The sequence below is a fragment of the Myotis daubentonii genome, chromosome 7 (genome assembly GCF_963259705.1).
Source record: "Myotis daubentonii chromosome 7, mMyoDau2.1, whole genome shotgun sequence".
In the NCBI taxonomy this organism is placed as follows: domain Eukaryota; kingdom Metazoa; phylum Chordata; class Mammalia; order Chiroptera; family Vespertilionidae; genus Myotis; species Myotis daubentonii.
In genome coordinates, this window is record NC_081846.1 from 44715603 (window position 1) to 44738900 (window position 23298).

General features: G+C 41.5%; 1 protein-coding gene across 1 annotated transcript in view; it reads left to right on the plus strand.

Moving 5' to 3' along the window:
* CIR1 (corepressor interacting with RBPJ, CIR1) overlaps positions 1–17921 on the plus strand; it is a 31071-nt gene extending 13150 nt beyond the window's left edge. The window contains exons 7-9 of the mRNA XM_059704036.1: positions 14052–14158; positions 15264–15349; positions 16499–17921. Coding sequence (XP_059560019.1) covers positions 14052–14158; positions 15264–15349; positions 16499–17345 — 1040 coding nt within the window. The 3' untranslated portion in view covers positions 17346–17921. The remainder of the gene's footprint in view (positions 1–14051; positions 14159–15263; positions 15350–16498) is intronic.
* Positions 17922–23298: the final 5377 nt, after the last annotated feature.

A 23298-nucleotide genomic window follows, 5' to 3' on the forward strand; every position in this document is an offset into this window, starting at 1 on the left:
ACAGGCTATGGAACGATGGGGCTAGTAAATGCCTGATTTGGATCCTCTGCTCTGCTGCTTAGTAGTAACTTTAAGCAAACTGCTTAACCGCTCTGTGGGGTGTAAATGTGAGAACAAATGTTGGTAAATATCTCAAAGCACTAAACTCTATGATAAAATTACTAGAGGCCCGGTGCACAAAATTCATGCATGGGGGGAGGGGATCCCTCAGCCTGGCCTGCACCCTCTCAAATCCAGGATCCCTCAGGGTATGTCCGACTCACTCTCACAATCTGGGATTACTGGCTCCTAACCGTTCTCCTGCCTGCCTGATTGCCCTTAACCCCTCTATCTGCCTGCCTGATCACCCTAACTGCTCCCCTACTGGCCTGATCGCCCCTAACCACCTCCGGCCAGTCGCAGGCACCGGGACCTGGGCTTCCCTCCCTCTGGCTGGCCACAGGAACCCAGGACCCAGCCGGCTTCCCCCAGGCCAGCCGCAGCTACAGGGAACTGTGAGGGGGCGGCTTTGCTCAGGCCACAGGTGCAGGCGCCTAGGACCGTGGGGCAAGCAGCTTGTCCCTCTCCTGGACCGCAGGTGCAGACACAGTCACTGGTGCCCAGGACCACGGGGCAGGCGGCTTGTCCCTCTCCCAGGCCGCAGCCTGTCTGGTCCCCATTCCTCTCTCCCAAGCTCATTTGTGCCTGGCTGGTCCCCATTCCTCTCTCCCCAGTGTTGAGTGTCAGCTGTTACGGGGTGATGGCGTGAGGGCATGGTGACCATTTGCATATTAGCTCTTTATTATATAGGACTAGAGGCCCGGTACACAAAAATTTGTGCACGGGCGGGGAGGTGTCCCTCAGCCCGACCTGTGCCCTCCCACAGTCTGGAACCCTTCGGGAGATAACCATCTGCTGGCTTAGGCCCACTCCCCAGGTGGCAGATGGCAGGCCTGATCCTGCAGTGCCTGCCCCACCTCCCCGGGTCGCACATAGCAGGCCCGATCCCGTGGTGGGGCAGGCAGCGGATGGCACTGCCCCACCCTGCCTGCAGTATGCAAATTTAACGGCCATCTTTGTTGGGTTAATTTGCATACTCTTCTGATTGGTGTAGCGAAGGTATGGTCAATTAGCATCTTTGTATTTTATTTGTGTAGATGATAAAAATAAGTCAGTAATTTTTGCCATCTATGATACCACATAATATGATCTACACTAATAAAAGAGAAACATGCAAATTGGTGTCACTCTGCTACACCAACAAGCCACGCCCACCAGCCAATCAGGAGCAAGTATGCAAATTAACCCAACCAAGATGGCGGCAGCCACGGAGCTGGAGCGAGCAGGAGGCTTGGGTTGCCCCCAGCAATGGAGGAAGCCAAGCTTCCTGCCCGCCCTGGCCAGTCCTGGCCTCCACTCAAGGCTACAAAGTTTCAATTATAGAAGATAAATAAATCCCGGATACCTGCTTCCCTCCGCTCAAGGAGACGCTGAAAAAAAAAAAAGAATAAAAGGAGGGACTGGGAGCTTGGGTCGCCGTGGACCATGACCAGCCTGCAAACAGCCATTAGCCCCTCACCCAGGGTGGCCAAGCACCCCAGTGGGGACCCCCACCTTGAAGGGGCTGTGGCCAGCCTGAAAACAACCTTCAGCCCCTCACCCAGGCTGGCCACACACACCCCCAGCGGGGACTCTCACCCCATGGGGGCGTGGCTGGCCTGCAAACCACCACAGGCCCCTCACCCAGGCTGCCCCATTCCCCACGGAAACCCCCACCCTGATCTGGGACATCCTTCAGGGCAAACCAGCCAGCCCCCACCCTTGCACCAGGCCTATATCTATACTAATAAAAGGGTAATATGCTAATTAGACTGGGAGACCTTCCAGGAGACCTTCCGGACATTCTTCTGGACAAAGCCATGGTGACGGGGCTGAGGTAGAGGCAGTTAGAGGCCAAGAGGGGCGGGCAGTTGTGGGTAATCAGGCTGGTGGGGGGCGGGGCTGGTGGGGGTAAGCAGACCAGGGGGCCAGTTGGGGGTAAGCAGGCCGTTAGTGGGGGTCAGTTGGAGGTGATCAGGAAAGCGGGGGGCGGGGGGCAGTTTGGAGTGAGCAGGTCAGCAGAGGGGCAGTTGGCGTCAAGCAGGCCAGTGGGGAAGGAAGGTGGGGGCAAGCAGGCCAGCAGGGGGGGCATTTGGGGGTGAGCAGGCTGGCAGGGGAGGCAGTTGGGGGTGAGCACACTGGCACGGGGGGCAGTTGGGGGTGATCAAGCTGGCGGGGGAGGTCATTTGGGGGCAAGCAGGCCGGCAGGCAGAGTGGTTAGGAGCAATCAGGCAGGCAGGCAGGCAGGCAGATGAGCAGTTAGGAGCCAGCAGTCCCGGATTGTGAGAGGGATGTCCGACTGCCGGTTTAGGCCCGATCCCTTCGAGGAGTCCCAGATTGGAGAGGGTGCAGGCCAGGCTGAGGAACACCCCCCCTCCCCCGTGCACGAATTTCGTGCACCAGGTCACTAGTATATCAAATATTTCTGATGTACCATCAAGGTTGAGAGCCATCAGCTTCAGTTGTATGTAAGAATAATTGAAGATTTGAGAAATAGTGCCTTTGTTTATTTATTTAAATTATGTTTACTAGTATTACACAGTCATAAAGTTATCCTAAAGAATAATTGTGGCCCTGTCTGGTTTGGCTCAGTTGATAGAGCGTTGGCCTGCGGACTGAAGGGTCCCAGGTTCGATTCCAGTTAAGGGCATGTACCTTGGTTGTGGGCACATCCCCAGTTGGGGGTGTGCCAGAGGCAGCTGATCGATGTTTCTCTCTCATCGATGTTTCTGTCTTTCCCTCTCTCTTCCATTCTCCCTTAAAAAAAAAAAAATCAATGGAAAAATATCCTTGGGTGAGGATTAACAAAAAAAAGTAAAACTAAGTAGTTACATGGATTCCATTCATGTTTCTTTTTAAATCTTTAGGTAAACATATAGACACTTCTAGAAAGGAAATTGCCCAAAATGTTAACAGTGATTTTACATTTATAATTTTGAAGTGAATATTGTTTTAAAAGAATTAAAAATTATACATAGAAGTAAATTATTTAAAATTGTATTATTGTTCAGTTTAATACCTTTAAAGTTTGACCTGCATTTAGCAGGACCACTTAACTAACACTAATAGAAACTCTTAAAGGTTTCTCAAAAACAAAATCGAAACTACTGTATCAAATAGGAAAGCAAAGAATAATGATGTATTCTGAATTTGAATGCAATGAAAAACAAACTGCCCAATTTCCTAATCCACTTGCTGATTCAAGCTAAAAAATCTTTTCATTTAAAAAAATCACCTATTGAATAATGTCTCACCAGTGAATAGAGATTATTTTTGCAATAAGGCAATTTCAGTAGATGTGGTTATCCTGGGATAATCACACCCCTGGGGTATGTAGCCTTGTGCCTGTAATCTCCCAGGAGTGTAATTATTTCATGATAGCTGTACCCCCCAGTGCTGCATTATTTCTATTATGAAATTCTTAGTTTAGTATATAAAGTAACTTACTTTGATCACTGGAAACTGCAAGGTGCTGTTAGACTGTTCCAGCTGTGAGGTTTACAGAGACCAGCTATAAGATTTACTTCTCCTTTACAAAGTTAAATTAGGCAATCAAAATGCTTCTTTTGGCTAAGCTGGTTTACAATATCTTTTCTACTGATAAGATCTTAACTTTATAAGTTTTCATCCTTTTTGGATAGTACATTCAAATTATATGTAAAACTTGCAGGCTTCAGTGGAGGCTGAATTTTTATGAAATATTTTTATATTACAATATAATTAAATGGCCTGCCCACTGGCTTTTATTTATACTCTATGGCCCTTATTCTTATCATAGATTGTTACCATTTATAACATATATTGAAATTAAACATTTTTTAATCTGCAGTGGGATTTTCAACAAAGCAAGTGGCGTTTTGAGGGGAGAGAAGCATGAGTAATAAATTATAATGTTTTATTATTATTATTACTGATTTTAGACTGAGGAAGGAGAGGGAGAGATAGAAACATCAATGATGAGAGAGAATCATTGATTGGCTTCCTCCTGCACGCTCTCTACTGGGAATCGACCTCACAACCCAGGCAATAAGAAAAATAAACTTATTGATTTTGAAAGAGAGCAAGAGAAACATCCATCTGCTGCCTCCTGTACATGTCCCTACCAGAGATCGAACCAGCAACTTGGGTATGTGCCCTGACCAGGAATACAGCCCTCCACCTTTCAGTGTACGAGATGATGCTCCAACCAACTGAGCCACACCAGCCAGGGCTGGGTCTCACTCTTTTAGTGAGCCTGTGCCCCTGCGTTGTAAACTTCACAAGTGCTCTTCAGTTTCCCCCCTCATTTCTCAGCTTTTTTTTTTTCCTGTGTAGGTTAGGCTGTAATAAAATAGCTTTCTTTAAGAGTAAGCATTTGTCCAGGACAGCAGAATGATCTGGGCATACTCAAAATGGTTCCTTTTCCCTTCTCGCTATTGGAAGAGAAGCGTAAGGGGATTGTTCTTTGATGTTCATAGTGAGAACCTGATGGACTCATGGAAATAAAACTCACAAAGGTTGGGCCCCAGGAGTTTTTATCTCAAGCTAATTCTTGTTCAGTCTCCAATAGTCAGTTATCCTTTAGCTAATCCTACCATTGCTGGCTCCATTGGTGATTTCTGGTTCTGGTAAACTGATTCTCTGTCACCTGTCTCTCCTATTTTGGGGATAGTAATTTGCCCTGTGACCTCAATTCTGTGATAGACTTAAGAAGATTTGTTGATTTTCAAGCGTTTTTCTTACTGTGAGGATGAGAGAACTTTTCAATCTCTCTATATATTGGACCGAAACCCAAAAGTTATAAAAGCAGCATAAAAGTGAATAAACATTAAATCCAAATTTGTTAACATTAGTTTCACTTCGTACTAATTATTTGACTTGTGGTTTTTCAGGATTAAGTTACTTTATATTTAAAGTTACTTTGCTGTGTTTTTTTTTTTTAATTTAGCTATGATTTTTAAAATATTTGGAATTGTCTCAATATGGTAATATGGAGAATTTCCTATTTTTTTTTAAAGTAAATTTGAAATTCCAAATGATGTCACCAGATATTCTTGACATGTACAACATTCCTTTTTTTTTTTTTTTAATCCTCACCTGAGGATTCTTTTTTTTTTTTTTTTTTTTTTTGAGGGAAAGGAAGAGAGAGAGAGAGAGAGAGAGAGAGAGAGAGAGAGAGAGAGAGAGAGAACATCGATGTGAGAGAGAAACATTGATCAGTTGCTTCCCATTTCCCATATGCACCTTGACCAGGGATAGAACCTGTAGCCTGAGTATATGTCCTGACTGGGAATTGGACCCACCACCTTTTGATGCACAGGACAACACTCTAACCAACTGAGCCGCCTGGCCACGGCAATTTTTCTTTTTCTTTATAATGCCTCTGTGTGAGATTCAGCAACACCGCAAATGGCCAAAGTGCTCTTAGGTGCTTAATGTTTCAAGTGTCTCTAGCCAGTCTTGTTTATACCATAACTTTTAGTGTTTAAACAATATGAAAATGAATAAATAGCTTAAATTGAGGAAAGTATTATTTTACACTTGTTGCAAAGATTTGCTGGCATGTCTGTGTTCTTTTCCTTTTATAATTTTCCTTAACTCTTGATTTAATTTTTCTAGAATTTTACACTAAGCTATATAACTGATAGAAATATTCTGCAATAGAGCTCCCACATGCTGCTCCTCTACATTTTCATCAATCTTTCATGTTGAAGGCATTTTTGTTACTTGAGAACATGTTTGGGAAATTTAACAAAATAATTGTCTGATCATAAGTTTTGCTAGCAAGACACAAAGGAGCACGCTGGAGGGATTTTCTGTAGAAAGAAAAATGATAAACTCAGTTGCCCTCTGGCAAGTCCCCCTGAATCTGTTAATGGATTTCTCTTAAGCAACTTCTTGAAGAAGTTGAATCCTACCAGCAGAGCTACTAGAAAGGCCTGTATCTGATGATAGAATTTTTTTTAAATCCTCCAGTATAATTTTACTGTAGAAAAAGTATTTGTGTTACCAGAATCTCATTAAAGCTAAATTCCTAAAATAAGCAGATATGAAAATTAATAAAGGATTGACTTCACAGTAGCAAAGTGAAGTTAGGCACCATTTCTGTCCTTTATAACATGTAGTTGATCAGTCAGGAACCAAATTTTTTTAATGTATGAAGAAGCTAATTAACTGAAAAGAAATTTTGACCCATTAGAGATTATTCAGAAACCTTATTAAGTCATAGGGCTTTAAAGGTCAAAATGATGCTCTTTATTAGTACACTAGAGGCCCGGTGCACAAAATTCATGCACGGGGTCAGGAGTCCCTCAGCTCAGCCTGCACCCTCTCCAATCTGGGACCCCTCGGGGGATGTCCGACTGCCGGGATTGGGCCTAAACCAGCAGTTGGACATCCCTCTTGCAATCTGGGACCACTGGCTCCTAACCGCTCGCCTGCCTCCCTGCCTGCCCACCCCTAACCACCTCTGCCTGCTGGCCTAATGCCCCTAACTGCTCCCCTGCAGCCTGATTGCCCCCTGACTGCTCCCCTGCTGGCCTAATTGCCCCCTAACTGACCCCCTATTGGCCTGATTGTCCCTGAACTTCTCTCCCCTGCTGGCCTGGTCACCCCCAAACTGTCATCCCCTGCCAGCCTGATTGCTCCCTAACTGCCCTCCCCTGCTGGCCTGATCGCCCCCTAACTGTCCTCCCCTGCCAGCCTGATCGCCCCTAACCGCCTCTGCCTCGGCCCCCACCACTGTGGCTTTGTCCAGAAGGACATCCAGAAGATGTCTGGTCTAATTAGCATATTACCCTTTTATTAGTATAGATTATATTTTAATATAATCAATTATATTTTAATTGATTACCAGTAGTTTAGTCATTTTGAATTATTTATAAGCACTATTATAATTCAGTGATTAAATTTGTTGTTAAAATGGCTATGTCTTGAAATTCTATTGACATTAACAAATTAATTACTGTTCTATCAGTAAATGACTGCTCTGTATTAAAGGCATGTGTGGGACTTAGTAGAGGCTATACCTCCCTCAATCTCAAAGGAGTATTATGATTCTCAGATCACAGTCATAACTCTCTTATGCGACTTCATATTAGCATCATTCCATCTACACAAGGTCTGCCAGCTTCAAGTAAAGAAAATTAGCTAGTGATTATCTAGGAAAAGAAGAATGAATGAAATGTAGTCTACCTAGTAAATATTAATTCTATTCAAATCAAACTAACGAAGTTAACATGAACCTTCATCATGTTCCATTCTCTTAGAATGCCCTACTTTTTACCTTTTCCTAAAACCTATGAGAGTTTGAAAATCAAACTTAGTTTCTAGTTCTTTCCTATAAGCTTTTTTGAAAGAGGGACTGTATCTTTTTTTATCTTTGTATTCCCAGTGCTTTGAACAGTCTACATGCTTAGTAAATAATAGTTTAGTGAGTGACTGAATAAAAAAGCTTTGCTAGCTATTCTAAATATCACTATCATCCTTTCTGGATATATCTTTGTGTGTGTGTATGAATCCTCACCTGAGGATATTTTTCCATTGATTTTTAGAGAGAGTGGAAGGGAGGCAGGGAGGCAGAGAGACAGAGAGAAACCTCGATGTGAGAGACACATCAATTGGTTGTCTCCTGCATGCACCCCGACTGGGCCAGGGATCGAGCCTGCAACCAAGGTATATGCCCTTAATCGGAATTGAACCCCTAACCCTTCCTTCCGTGGGCCAACACTCTATCCACTGAGCCAAACCAGCTAGGGCTACAATTTATATTTTTCCTGTTCTTTCATATAAACTAATTTTCCCCCCCAAAAAATGTAGGCTATCCTAGCCAGAGTGGCTCAGTTGGTTGAGTGTTGTCCCATGGACCAGGGTAGCTGGTTAGATTCCTGGTCAGGGCACATACCCAGGTTTCAGGCTCGATTCCCAGTAGGGGGTGTGCAAGGAGGTAGCTGGCTGATGTTGATATTTCTCTCTCATTGATGTTTCTATCTCTCTCTAAAAATCAATAAAAAAATTTTTTTAAATTCTTTTTTTTAAAAATATATTTTATTGATTTTTTACAGAGAGGAAGGGAGAGAGATAGAGAGCTAGAAATATCGATGAGAGAGAAACATCGATCAGCTGCCTCCTGCACATCCCCCACCGGGGACGCGCCCACAACCCAGGTACATGCCCTTGACCGGAATCGAACCCGGGACCCTCCAGTCCGCAGGCCGACGCTCTATCCACTGAGCCAAACCAGCTTCGGCTTTTTAAATTCTTAAAACATAGTACTAGCTTCTAATACTTGATATTCATCACAACACAAATTATTTTTTATTAAATTTATTGGGGTAACATTGGTTAATAACATTATATTAGTTTTATGTGTACAATTCTATAATACATCATCTGTATATTGCATTGTGGGCTCACTACCCAAAGTCTAGTGTCCCTCTGACACCATATGATAAATGATTTTTCTTAGTCCTTTAGGACTAGGAATTTACTTTATTATAGCTGGATGTATCATCACTAAAACGTTCACATTTAATTAAGTTGAAAATGTAAGTTTGAAGACATAACCAAATATGTCATGTGTCTTTAACTATATTGATTCTGTAAAGCAAGATTATTCTTAATAAACAGTGTTTTCTTTCAGCATACAATAAGGGCAGTTTTATCCTTCCTTAGTTTTGTGTATCTTTCAGATGCATAGTTTAAATGTAATGTTTCATTTTCCCTTTGTATTGTATGTTTTAATAGAGATCAAATTAGCTGTTTTCAGTATGAACTTGGGAGAACGGCAATAAGAAATCCTATTGTTTCCAGCCTCCACTAAGGTGAACTGGCAGTGTGTCAGGAAAATTCCCAGTATAGAGTAGTGTTATTACAACTCAGTTCAATTGGCTCTTGTATAACCTTTAGAAAATCATACATAAAACATTCTCATCGCCCTAACCGGTTTGGCTCAGTGGACAGAGCGTCAGCCTGCGGACTCAAGGGTCCCAGGTTCGATTCCAGTCAAGGGCATATATCTTGGTTGCAGGCACATACCCAGTGGGAGTGTGCAGGAGGCAGCTGATTGATGTTTCTCTCTCATCGATGTCTCTAACTCTCTATGCCTCTCCCTTCCTCTCTATAAAAAATCAATAAAATATATTTTTTAAAAAATTCTCACCTATATAAATAAAAATCACCCACACACTTTATTAATAGCTTTGTTCACTTTTTCCCTGGGACTTGTGCTACATGTTCCTACTGTGCCCCCCCTTTTAGTCTGTTTTAAAGAAAACTTTCTATAAGCTTTCTTAAAAGCAAAATGGTTAGGTAATATTAGGAATTAAATATAAGTGTAAGATAATTCTTGCTAATTCCTACTAGACACAAATCTCTTGCTTGATCTTGTACTAGAACTAGTGCCTCTAAGTGTCCTTTTTACATTTAGTTACAAGGAGGGGCTTTTTTCCTAGATACAGTCAGTTTAACTTTAGAAAAGAAGGTGGTTACTTTCATGGAAATAAGAATCATATATTTTATTTGTGATAATGTTGAGAGGGTTCTTTTAAAACACATATTTTTAGGGATATACCGCTATTGCTATGACTATAGGTAGGTACATGGTGAGAGCAGGAACACATCAGGTTGAAATCTCAGCCTGTTTTCCTTAGTCTAGTTCAAGAGCCAGAAATGTGTGTGTTTTCAGGTATCATTTCTTGAATTCATACTTCATAAGACTTTTCATATACTCCCCCAAAATATGTGGTATAATGTACCAAAATAATTAATAATGTCTCTAAATCTAACTACAAATTTGTAGGAAATACAAGGGCTAGGAGAACATATTAAATTATGTCACTGTTCAGAATGTGGGAAATTCTACAGGAATTTGACCGAGTTTCTTCAACAAGTGAATAGTGGGTAATGGAGGAGAGGTTGCTAAATTTGTTTTAGATGAAAAGAGACTTAAGATATGTGTCAGTTATACATCAATAAAAAAAGAGGGAGACTTAAGAGAGATATAAAATAAATGCAATGTGTGGACCTTGTTTGGATTCTAATCTGAACAAACAATTATAAACATACTTTTGAGACTACCAGGGAAATCTGAATGTTGACTGGATATTAGATGGTGTCTCAAAACTGTATCAATAGCCCTAACTGGTTTGGCTCAGAAGATAGAGCGTCAGCCTGCAGACTGAAGGGTCCCAGGTTCGATTCTGGTCAAGGGCATGTACCTTGGTTGCGGGCACATCCCCAGTAGGAGGTGTGCAGGAGGCAGCTGATCGATGTTTTTAACTCTCTATCCCTCTCCCTTCCTCTCTGCAAAAAATCAATAAAATACATTTTTTAAAAACTATCAATAGGTGTAATAAAAGTTTTGGGGTGTTTTTTTTAAGAAATAGTTATTATTAGTGATTTATATATCTGAGGTTTATTTAAAATACTCTTATCAAAAAAGAAACAAAGAAACTTGGAGTTAATAGATAAAACAAGAATGGCATAATATTGATAATTGTTGAAGCTGTTTGATGAATACCTAAGGTTTGTTACATTATTCTCTCTAGGTTGGAAATTTTCCATAATATAAAGTTATTAAAATACACACATACACAATGAAAGGGAAAAAATTGTTTACCGCTGTAACAGTAAACAAAACTATACAGGGTGTTCCCAAAAAATGCATACACACTTTTTTCTGATAACTCAACTGATGTTTCTTTCTTTTCAGATTTAACTCTTGGAATTAATAATCATTCAAAGTATGTATACATTTTTAGGACACCCTATATTTATTTTAAGAACTAGGGGCCTAGTGCACAAATTCATGCACCATGAATGGAACTGTGGGCTGCAAGGCTGCAGTGGGCACAGGGGCGGGTCTTGGCCCATCCTCCAGGCCCCCGCCTGGCCCCTCCCACCACACCCCCAGTTCCCTGTCTTCTGGCAGCCCTGTTCCCGCCACCGCTGCTTCCACGCTCTGACAGCACTGGTCCCGCTCACATCTGCTGATGGTGCAGAGTGGTTGGGGCCAGCGCCCACAGCGGGTGCAAGCGGCGGCTCCAGCTCTGGATCTGGCGCCGGCTCCATCTGCGAGCGGGGCCAGAGCCAGCAGTGGGCGCGAGCAGCAGCTCCGGCGCTGGCAGCAGATGCGAGCAGGGCCATTGCCAGCAGTGGGTGTGAGATGTGGCTCCTGGCCCCAGTCGCCCCTCAGGACCAGGGGTGGTGGAGAAGCCCTGAGGGGTGATTGGGGCCGGCAGCCGCTGCTTGCACCTGCTGACAGCACCGGCAGCAGATGCGAGCAGCGGGGCCAGCATTGGCAGCAGGTGCAAGCACCCGGCGGGACCACGGCCTGCGGGAGCAAAGAATTTTCAGTAACCACCAGAGGCTCGCCCCAATGACAGTGACCGGCGCCCCCGCTCACCTGCTCCACCATCCCGCCACAGCCAATGCCTGCAATGTTCCACACTCTGCTGCCTGCTGCCGATGCCCATCATGTTCCACGCGCACCCCCTGGTGGTCAGCGCACATCATAGTGACTGGTTGTTCAGTTCCGCTGTTCAGTCTATTTGCTAATTAGGGTTTTATAGAGAGAGAGAGCTATTTAGTTTCAGCAAAGAGTACCATCCTGTAAATTAAATTAATGTTTTAAATTGGGGTGAAGAAGGAAAAAGCATTTCTAATACAGCCTTACCTAACACACAACTCGATCTCCTCTCTTCTCCCATGGAATCCTTTAAAATTGTAGAAAGCAATTCTGTATTTGAAAGGAATGATGAACTGTAAATGGAAGATACACTTGTCCTAGTGCTAGCAGTGAAACACAGAGTGCCTTTGCCTTTAGCAGTAGTGTTCTGCCTGTGCCATTTGTGGGAATAACCTGGGACTGCTGTCCTCAAATTGTGAAGTCAGTGGTATGGCCTAATGGCCAGAACTTCCCATATTATTCTCTGATAAAATACTCATTTTACTACAGAAGATTCTTAACCTTCCATTGCTTTTGCTTCATTCTATAAAAAATGAACTCTTGCAATGAATAGATTAAACCCTTTACAAACATAATTTTGTATAACATAATTCACCTTCTGGGAATTTTTTTCTCCTGAGACACTGACTTCATGCTATTCTTTTAGTGGAAATAGTCTGGGTCTAATCAGAACTGAATACCATACTTGCAATCAGTACTTTAATGCTTACTCATACCACAACAAAAAAAAGTTTGCAAAATTAATTAATGTTGAAAACAGTTTCTCCAGTGGACCTGGTTTCGTAAGTTGAAACATTGCTTTTCATGCTGTGGAGGCTTAACTCATCCTGGCTTACAAAATCTAGAGAGGAGCTCTCACAAATCTACATTTTAAAACAAGTGCCCTTTTTCTGGATTACCTAGAATTATTCTGAAGTAGTGATTTTTGGCTCTGGTTGGTGTGGGTCATTTGGTTGGGCGTCTTCCTGTGCACTGAAAGGTTGTCGATTTAATTCTTAGTCAGGGTACATGCCCGGGTTGCAGGCTCCATCCCTGATTGGGGGCGGGGGGGGGAAAGGGGGGTGGGTTGTGCAGGAGGCAGCCAATCAATGTTTTGCTCTCACATTGGATGTTTCTCTTTCTCCCTCTTCCTTCACTTCTCTAAAAATCAATTAAAAATCTTTTTAAAAAGTAGTGATTTTGCATTTGAACATATTTGTAAAATCTTTTTCAATATATCTAATAATGTATTAATTATATCAACTAAATTTTGAGTTCTCAGAGAGTTATTTGTATCCATTTAACTCTCCCTAACCACTGTCACAGTAACATGAACATATAAAGACATCTTAGTAAATATATCTTAATTAAATCTGAATTATATCTTTCAAACTGATCATATAAGAGCTTTAAGTACAAAAATATGTACTAGAGGCCCAGTGCACGACATTCATGCACTGGGGAGGTGGGAGGGGGTCCCTCAGCCCGGCCTGCACCCTCTCACAGTCTGGGACCCCTCGGGGAATGTCTGCCTGCCGGCTTAGGCCCGCTCCCCGCATTAGTCAGACATCCCCCAAGGGGTCCTTAGCGCTGCTGCGGAGGCGGGAGAGGCTCCCGCCACAGCTGCTGCACTCACCAGCCATGAGCCCGGCTTCTGGCTGAGTGGCACTCCCCCTGTGGGAGAGCACTGACCACCAGGGAGCAGCTCCTGTGTTGAGCATCTGCCCCCTGGTGATCAGTGCACATCATAGCGACAAGTCGTTCTGCCATTCGGTCGATTTGCATATTAGGGCTTTGTTATATAGAATTCTACGTTACTTATTTTTAGTGTATATTATGTGACCAAAAAATAGCTCACTTTTCAGTTTGGGATTTTGCAAATGTGGAAATAGCAGCTTGTGAAAAATATAACGCTTACAAACCTGTAGCCAGCCTGAAATTGCTTTTCACCAACATGACACTACTAACTAAAAATTTCAAACTCTGGAGGTGTGTATACACACATGCACAAAATTAACTGAAGTACTTATAGAAACCATATCGATAGCGCGTGCATGTGTGTTTTGTTGATAATTAGCAACCACATGACAATGTACTCAGTATTGATAGCTGATAAATAAGGGTGAGGAATTAGGAATTGGAAACTAGAATAATAAATTGCTTGGGTGCCTTTAAGTGTCTTTTTTAAATTGAATTCTTACTAAAATAATAACTATTATAAGTTCAATAGCCGTTTTTTATCATTTTGCTTTTATTTCACACTAGAAACTGCCAAGCAGATAACATCTAAATGTATCTTTTTCAATATGACAAAGTTACACAAGAAGAGAATCCCTTAGCACGTAAAGAAAAACGCAATTATTTTCTATTCTGAATCTCCAGACTGCTGTTTTAGAAAATCATATCTGATTATTTGCTCAGCAGAAGATTATTGAGTTGATTTAGCTGTGATTTTACTTAACAAAGCTTCAACTGCATTCCTACTGTGGAGTCCGAAAAAGGTAGAGAGATATAAATGATACATTCAAACTGTGATTTTTGTGAACAGGCCCATCGATGCACCCCTCGGAGCTAATAGCGGAGATGAGAAACAGTGGGTTTGCACTGAAACGAAATGTACTGGGGAGAAACTTGACCGCAAATGATCCATCACAGGTAATGATCTTTTTATCAGTAAGCTGAAAATGCCTAAAAATCTAAATGTGATTGCCTGTGAATTGCTACTTAATGTTTTCCAATATGCATATATCCATAGGAAAGCAAGATAGAGCAAAGAAAATGCCTAAATGTATTTTGATTTTGCTTTATTATTTTAACTTAAATGAGAAATTGTTTTTAAACCTATATTTTAATAAATGAAACTGCTCCTCTGGGTTTATGTGGATGAAATATCTTAACTGGTGATGAGATGGTTGTTTTTTTCCTTCTTGCTAACTTACCACTGAAGTGACATAAATAGAACCAATGGGAAGAAATGTATAAAAGAAAACTCCTAAAAAGTATAGAAAATATTTTAAGCATTAATTTATAAACTGTACATAGATCCAGAAAATGGTGTAGATACCCTAATGCAAACCGTTTAGTTTATTTAAATGAGGAAAGTGGAACCCAGGCAGTTAAGTGATTTCCCTGAGGTCATGTTTTCTGTTCTGAGACAGAGCTGAGACTAAAACCCAGATTCCCACTGGTGTAAACTTGTGCTGCCCTGAAAAGAGGCACATTACCTTTCAAACATTACTAGGGATTATTCATATAACATATAATAATCATATATTTGTACTATTTGATACATTGTATATGAATTGCCAATCATATTTTGATAATGTACTGTTGAAATTATAAAGGCTAAAATTGTGGATGTTTTCATCTTCCCCAAAAGTTAATGATCTTCTTGGTTTTAATATTTCATTTTTAAAATAAAATATTTAAACCCTCAAGTATTTAAATTCAAACTCAAGAGACAGAAACATTTTATCTGTTTCTCTATCATACTGATTAAAGTTTGTTAGTGCTGGCAAAGCTGTCATCTTACCCTCTTAGTGTGTAATGATACTCCTTAATTTACATGCCCCCCCCCCCCCGCCACATACACACACACACACACACACACACACACACACACACACTTTCCAATTCAGAATGTCACATTCATCTACAGTATGTCTCTAATACAAAATTTCTTATTTCTAAATATTTTCTTTCATGTCTGATAACTAACTTGTCTGATAATCTAGCAATGTAATGATCTTTGTTGCCTCAGGAATATGTTGCAAGTGAGGGTGAAGAAGACCCAGAAGTCGAATTTTTAAAGTCACTAACAACCAAACAAAAACAGAAACTTCTCAGGTAATGAAAAAATATGTTTAATTAATTCTGTTACATTTTTTGCATGTTCCATCTTTGTATCATATTCAACTCTGATCCCAAGAGCTCATGAAGGTACTTAAACCAATGTATCACATTTATTTAATGATTTATTCTTCAGCTATAGTAATACAGTTTTGTCTTTCTTTAAGTAATATGAAAATGAATCTAAGATTATACCACACACACACAAAAAGCACTTTTCAGAATACTTAATTTGGAAATAGATTTATTTGTAGGATTTACTTGGTATAGATTTGGATATATCTTTGCAGTTTATTCTTAGAAAATATTTTGGGCCATGTATTGCTCTTTTATATTTTGCAAGATTTTATGAGGAATGCTGACAGATGCTTAAATTTAAGGTGAATATGAATCTTGTTAAACATACCACCTTTGGATTAAAGAATCCAAGAAACGTCTGCTGAATCCAATAGAGGGAGCTCATGCTGTGGGTGTTGAGAATTGCTAGACAAAACCAGGGAAGGACATTTTCATTCCAGAGTGACTTAAACAAGTTACTCTTCTGGGAATGTGAAGTACTCTTTAGAAATTCAGAATGCCCTAATAGAATTATTCCAATTCCTTATAAATCTAAACATTGTTGAAAACCAGTATGTGATTATTTTGTTTTATATAACCAAAAAACAGTATAAAAAATGTAAAGTGTATTCTTATTCAGAATTTCTGGAGAATATATCCTTGAATTTTGATAATGTAATATTGATTAATATTCCCATAATTTAAAATAGTACATACATAAAAATATTTTTCTCTGATTATAGTTATATATTTTAGTTTGTAGTAGGTCCAATTAATGAATGTTACAAGCCTTTAGGTCAGGATAACCATTTATTTAGAGTGCTATATCATTTCAAATTCTGATTCAATAGGGATTTTTTTTTTAATAGTGAGAGAATTATCTTAATGCATTTAATTTCTTATTTATATTTAATATGTATGTGACTTGAATAATTTAAGAGGAAGAAAATAATGTCATTTAATAAAGTATGTGTTTATATTTTAATACCTCTTTCAATAGCTTCTAAGAAAATATATTGTCTGTTCAAAATTTTGTTTGTCAATAAAAGGACTATTTTTAGTCTCTTACTTTTTCCCCCCCAATTATAGGAAATTGGATCGACTTGAGAAGAAAAAAAAGAAAAAGAAAAAAGATAGAAAAAAGAAAAAGCTTCAGAAGAGTAGAAATAAACACAAAAAACATAAACACAAATCCTCCTCCTCCTCTTCCTCCTCCTCCTCTTCCTCTTCCTCCTCTTCTTCCTCCTCCTCCTCCTCCTCCAGTGAGACTTCAGAAAGCAGCAGTGAGAGTGACAACAAAGAAAAAAAAATACAAAAGAAGAAAAGAAAGAAAAACAAATGTTCAAGAAATAAAAACGATATAGGAGAAAAGGACAAGTCTAAGAAGAGAAAACTTTATGAAGAACTTTCTAGCAATCATTGTAATAAGGAGAAAGCCAAGGAAGAGCCTAGATTTTCAAAACAAGAGAGTTCTAGGGAGACTAGCAAATGGAATCATTCTAATTTTGACAAAACGTCCAGAAGCCATAACCACAGCCCAGAGAAGAGAGGATCTGAAAGAATTGAGAGGAGCAGGAGAAGCCGGAGCAGAGATGAGAGGAGCAGGAGAAGCCGGAGCAGAGATGAGAGGAGCAGGAGAAGCCGGAGCAGAGATGAGAGGAGCAGGAGAAGCCGGAGCAGAGATGAGAGGAGCAGGAGAAGCCGGAGCAGAGATGAGAGGAGCAGGAGAAGCCGGAGCAGAGATGAGAGGAGCAGAAGAAGCCGGAGCAGAGATGAGAGGAGCAGGAGAAGCCGGAGCAGAGATGAGAGGAGCAGGAGAAGCCGGAGCAGGGATGAGAGGAGCAGGAGAAGCCGGAGCAGGGATGAGAGGAGCAGGAGAAGCCGGAGCAGAAGTCATAGTAGTTACAAGCAAAGGGAAATAAGAAAACGGTCTTAGCAAAGTTCCAGTAAAGAGCGGAATAGAAGAAATGATACCAGAAGCCATGGCACAGATATATACAGAGGAGGAAAAATGCACAAAGAAAATTCGGGAGATAAGCATACTAGAGTGACAGAGAAAGAATGAAGAAGTAGAGAGAATAGAGACTGCATGTGACAATTAACTGGGAATAAAAATATCTCTACTTATCAAATACTTCTAGCAAGGGCTAATATGTATTACTGTCTTTCTAATAAAAAAGCTCTATTTTAGTTTTCAATCTCTGTAAACTCATATCAAAAACAAAACTACATAAATCTCATAAGAATGAACTTTGCAAATATTTGTAAGTAATCTATTTTGGAGCTGTAAAATATTTTCTGTTGGTAAGTACTTCTTGTGCGCGCTATACCAGATTAAAAAAAACACACACACACAAACTCTGTGACATTGTCTTTCTTCTGAATCATCATTAAAAGAATGACAGCACAGTTGAATGGATATAATTTAATTTTTTAATTTCAATTTACTAGAAGCAAAATGTAAACATTATTGAAATTCACTAGTATGAATTAAATATTGGGTTGATCAATATTTCTTTAAAACTCCCTCCTGTGTTTTGTTCTCCAGAGTAAGCTATTTACATTTGGGTGATATATTAATTTTCTATGCTGCCATAACAAATTACCTCAAACTTAAAACAATACAAAAATATTCTACGGTTCTGGAGATGAGAAGCCTAAAATGGGTTTCACTGGAGTAACATAAAAGCATCAGCAGGGTTGGTTCTTTCTGGAGGCCCTACTGGAAAGAAAACCTGTTTGCTCGCCTGTTCTAGCTTCTAGAGGAATTCCTTGGCTCCTGGTCCCTTCTTCCATCTCCAAAGCTAACAAAGGCAAGTTGAGCTTCACATCTAATCACTCTGACACTTTGACATTCTTCATCCCTCTTCTTTTTTATGGACCCTTGTGATGATAATGAGTCTATCAGGAGAATTGTCCTATTTTAAAAATCAATTTGCAACCTTAATTCCCCTTTGCTACTTAACCTAACATCTTCCCAGGTTCCAGGGATTAGGATGTGTATATCTTTAAGGGACTATTATTCTACCTACCACAAATGGTCTTTCTACTACTGGCTTACAACTATTAGAATTTACTTCTAAAGGTTAAGTATTTATGTAATGTCACAGATGGACCAAAGTAAATTCTTCAGCTATATTTTATGACTATAGGTATATAAGGTTTATTTAAACTTTTCCCTCGTGTTTTAAATGATCTGGTAAAAAGAAACTATTGGGAAAAAAGTAGTACAAATTACAAGTAACATGCAATTCTAAAAAAGATACACATCCTGGACACAAGTATTTTTTATCAGGGTTCCACATTTTTTAAACATGTTATATAATACAATACAGATACTGATTAGATGGTTTTGAGGGTTGGCAGCATAATTTTGTAAATTCTATAAGAAGTAAATAAGTTTGGAAGAAGGGGTAAATGAAACCACTCCTTGTAATCTGTTATATATGTCTGCATCTTGTATATCACACACGAATGTCCTCTGATTTAGAAGCAACTAAAGGTGTAAGAAACGCTCTGATTATTTAGATTTTTCAGAGAATTGGTGGGGAAGAACTTGAATTCCTTCTAACGTTATTCTTTAATAACTTACAGTGCACCTAAAAGATCCTTTTCCTTCATTTAGAAAAAGCATGCATTTGAAATGGATAAAGACTGCTAATTTACATCTTGAATTCATTAGTGTTGCACTAATTTTCTATCTTATGCCTTTTTATACTTTATAATGTCAAAATCTATGCAATATCTACTGCCTTAAAGGATTTCTGAAGGGAAATATAGTGTTCATGAAGAGAAATGTTGAAATGCATCCTGTAATTTAAAATGAATTAAAGAAATACATTATTTTTTACACTTTTTTCATTTGACTTTTACAAAAGTGTAGTCCTCTTTTAATTTGATGTGGCTGTAGGAATTTTTTTTAAATCTCTGGTTTAATTATCCTTCATTGTTAGACTGAAAAATATAAACTGATTTACCAACTTATCCATCCAATGGTGAGAAAAATTCCCATGTATTTATGGAAGATACTGATTTACTATTTGGCTTTTAGCCTTGGTCACCCAAAGGTGCTAGACAGCCCCAAGGGGCTAGTATATCAACCTTGCAAACTTAAAAACTGAAAGAAGACATTTCACATATCACAAGGTAAGAGCTTTAAAGAAGCTCGCCTTACTTTTCTGTGTACTCTTGATATGGATAAAAGGATTTGAAAGTGATTTTTAAAATAAAAATGTTAGACGTCTAATTCTACTTTTGCTTTTGAAATATAAGGTCGAACCAGAGAGAAACCTCATAATTAAAAGGATGTCTACTTGTATGTGTAGAGCGCCGCCTAATACTATAAACCAAAAAGGAATCCTTCAAGTATAATGAATATTCAAGAACAAGAGTCCTCAACAGTGACATTTTTAAAGAAGAACCACAGGAAAAGTCTGGTGATGGTTGCCATTCTTACTCTCAACAGAAAAATTATTTTAAAGAAATATGGATGTGCCTGGTGACATTTGTCCAGGGGCCTGGAAACACACTGACAGACTCAGGAGACATGTTGGGGGCACTCCCCTTTTCCCTGGCCTTACACTTAATTTCACACTAGCAAATTAATTCCTGTAGGAGGTGCTGTTAGTTTACAAATGGCCAGGATGGATCGGGTTCCTAGGTTAGGACTTGTTTACTTACCTGAATGTTACCTGGTTAGTCATCATTTCATTTAATAAATGTGCCAAAATAAGCAGAGTTTGCTTCAGCGGAGTGGCAGGTCGGCTTACCTTGCAATGTGGAGTGGAGATCTTGTCTTGAATCATACAGTTTTAATCTGAAAAAAGCTTTTTATCTGACAGGCTTGGGGAGACGTATCTTGCTGTGCTTCCGTGAGACCGCTAGCTGATAGTGAATCAGATCAGTCTCCGCTGCTGGGAGCACAGCGCTTTCCAGTTTTAATCACCAGCCATTTACTACGCTTTAGCATTGACGCTCAAATGTTTCCAAAATCCACCTGAGCCATTTCACTCACCTCCTTACCTAATGACCACTGGGCCCAGAAGCTGTGGGAAGGTGCATCCTCCACACCCTGTGCTTAAGATCAGGAAGAAAGCTGCATTGCAACTTCAGTAGCTGAAGGATATCTAGAAATCTTACTTAGGTTTTCTGAAAAGGAAACTGGTAGTTACCACTTCTTGAAAAGAGATAAAGGCATGCACTAACTGAAGGCCTTGAGACTGTTTATTGGATCAAAAAGGAGAAATCCTTTTAAAGAGTTGTGAGGAACAAATAAGATGACCCAAAAAAGGTAAATGTCACCTCTCGCCAGCAATCTGCAACTCTAAGATTTGGGAAATCCGCTGACAGCTGAGAGCTCCTGATGAGGTCCCTAAGGCCGGTCCTGCTGACAGAAAGGAAACGTACTCATCACCTCCCCTCTTCCTCCTCCCTTCATGCCACACTTACCACCACCCTCAGAATGTAACAGTAATAATGAAGCCAGCTGCCCGATGAAACGCAGGAGCTGCCATTAGTGTCATGGAAAGGCACGCACATTCTGGCCCAAACTGCCCGTGAGCCAGTTGCTTTGACCCCATGGGCAGAAGTGGAGGTCTGGGGGCTCGGTCGCTGGCCAAAGCGACGCTTCTAAGGACCTCGCCCTAAACCCAAAGGAAGCCAGAAAGGGGCTGCAGTAGGTGCTACAGTGATTGATTCCATCCCCCGAGGCAATGCCACCCCTTTGTACTACGCTGCTTTCCTTCTAGACCGCGGTTGGAAACCTTCTGAACGCACCTCAAATCCAAATGGAGAGGTTGAGAATCAGGGGGCGCATTCTTCTAAAAGACGCACCCCAAGCGCAAGGCAGCCGCTGGATTCCCCACCCGCAAAGTGTAAGAGTTTAGCTCACAGCAAGGGTTCCCTCGAGCCCCACGCCGGTGGCCTACCCAGAAGAAACTCCCGGGCCACCCGCCGGGCTGCGGGCCACAGGCGCTGCGCCCAGGGGACCGACGCGCCCTGCCGGTTCCCGCCTAAGCTCGCTTGGCCTCCGGCGCGTTTCTTCCACGGAGGGCGGACTCGCCTTTGGTCGTCAGGAAATGGAGCGAATTCCTCTCGTCGCTCAGGCTCCACAGGTGCAGAGGGCGCCTTAGGACGCCTCTGCTAATCTCACCCCTGGAGCAAAAAGGAAAGTGTCATCTCTCGCCAGCAATCTGCAAGCAGAAAACGGCCTGGGGGAGACACCCTATCCCTATGCATTGCTTTATATATGAACTATTTCGAAATAGATGTTTGCAAAACAATGCAAAATCTCTGTTATGAATTTCCAAAGAAAAAGTGCAAGGGTGTTGGAAAACCTAAAAATTTGGGTTCTTTCCTGGATTCCTGAGAACAGGCCCCGGAACAGGACCCACGGACATTCTGAAACCTTCCCTTTAAATGGAGTTGCAAACACACTGTATATATTTATATCAGTAACATATAGGGAAGGCATGTCTGTATGTATTTACCTCGTACATATTCCTATAAACTCTTGAGTCTAGAAAGGGTGGGGGGTAAATAACACTGAACGGTAAAAATTATGGAGAAGGGATAATAACTGATTACTAATTTGAAAGTAAATAAACAGGTGACTTTTTCAGATCAAATTCCTCCTTGGATCGTTACAATAAATATCTCTGAAGGAAGCTCTCTATTTATGTTGTCATTGATTAATTCTTCACTACCTCATTTGATTTCGATTTAGAACGATTTGATTCTAATTTAATTAGCATGTAATTTGGATGTACATAATTACTGTAATTATGACATTCAGGTAAGGCAGCTTTAGGCTGAAAGGCAATTTCAAATTTTCTAGCAAGCTACTTTGTACTGAGAAATGGACAAGGACTTTGCGCCCTGCTATCCAAGTAGTAATTAGCACATCTTTGAAATAGGCAGTGCGGCGGGATTTGTATTAAAACAGCAAATACAAATGCAGCCGAGTTATCCGCTGCTAAGGTGGCTGTGAGTTCTCGGAAAGGCTGGCGTTTCCTGGGCATGAGATGGGGGAGCCCGGGGCTAATGCGGTCCACGGCGCCTCCGCCGCCTCGTGCGCGAGACTTGGAGGTGTAGCTTTCCCGATTAAAATACAATAAACGGGCGGGATGGTGGGGAGGGGGAGCAGGAAAGAAGCAGCAGAGCCACGCACAACGTCTGAAGACTGGGGGTGGGGTGGTGGACTCGGAAGAGGAGGGAAGGGGGCGGCGGGGGAGGGCGATGCTCAGAGAGGAGAGAAAATTGGTCAACGCCCCCAGCTGTTATCAGATTTCAGATTTCAGTTTCAAAGGGAAAAGGTGGGAACAAAGGGGGTCAGTTTGCGCCTGCAGGAAGTGAGGACCCTTCGGGAGGGGCTGGGGCGAGGGGTTTCGGGGCTCCCGGACCTGCGTGCCCCTCAGGCCCGGGTCTGCCCAGCAGTCCCCCGCACTCGGTTCAGCCGGGACAGCTGCCTGGAGGACGCCGGCGAGGCAGGAGGCTTGGTGGGCCATCGGGGCCCCAGGCTGGTGGAAAGCTGTAAGCCCCTCGCTTCCCTCCCCTTCCAAGGGGGATCTGGGGACGTGGGACGGTCTGGTAGCCTGGTTTAATCAGCCTGGTTCCGGTAGGCCCGCATAGAGCACGCGGGCCTCGTGGACCGAGAGCCCTCGGATCTGGGGTCACTGGGCAGAGAGCACGAGGGACTGTGCCCACGCCGGTCCCCATCCCGGGGTCCAAGTTGCCACTGACTGCACCCAGCCTGCTCAACTCCGAGTGGGAAGACCCTGATGTTGCCTTGAAAGGGGTATTAAGTGCAACAATTCAAAGACGAGGGCCAAGCAGGACGTTCGTTATTTTGTTTACTTTGTGTGGATTTTCAGTTAGCCTGTTTCAGAAAT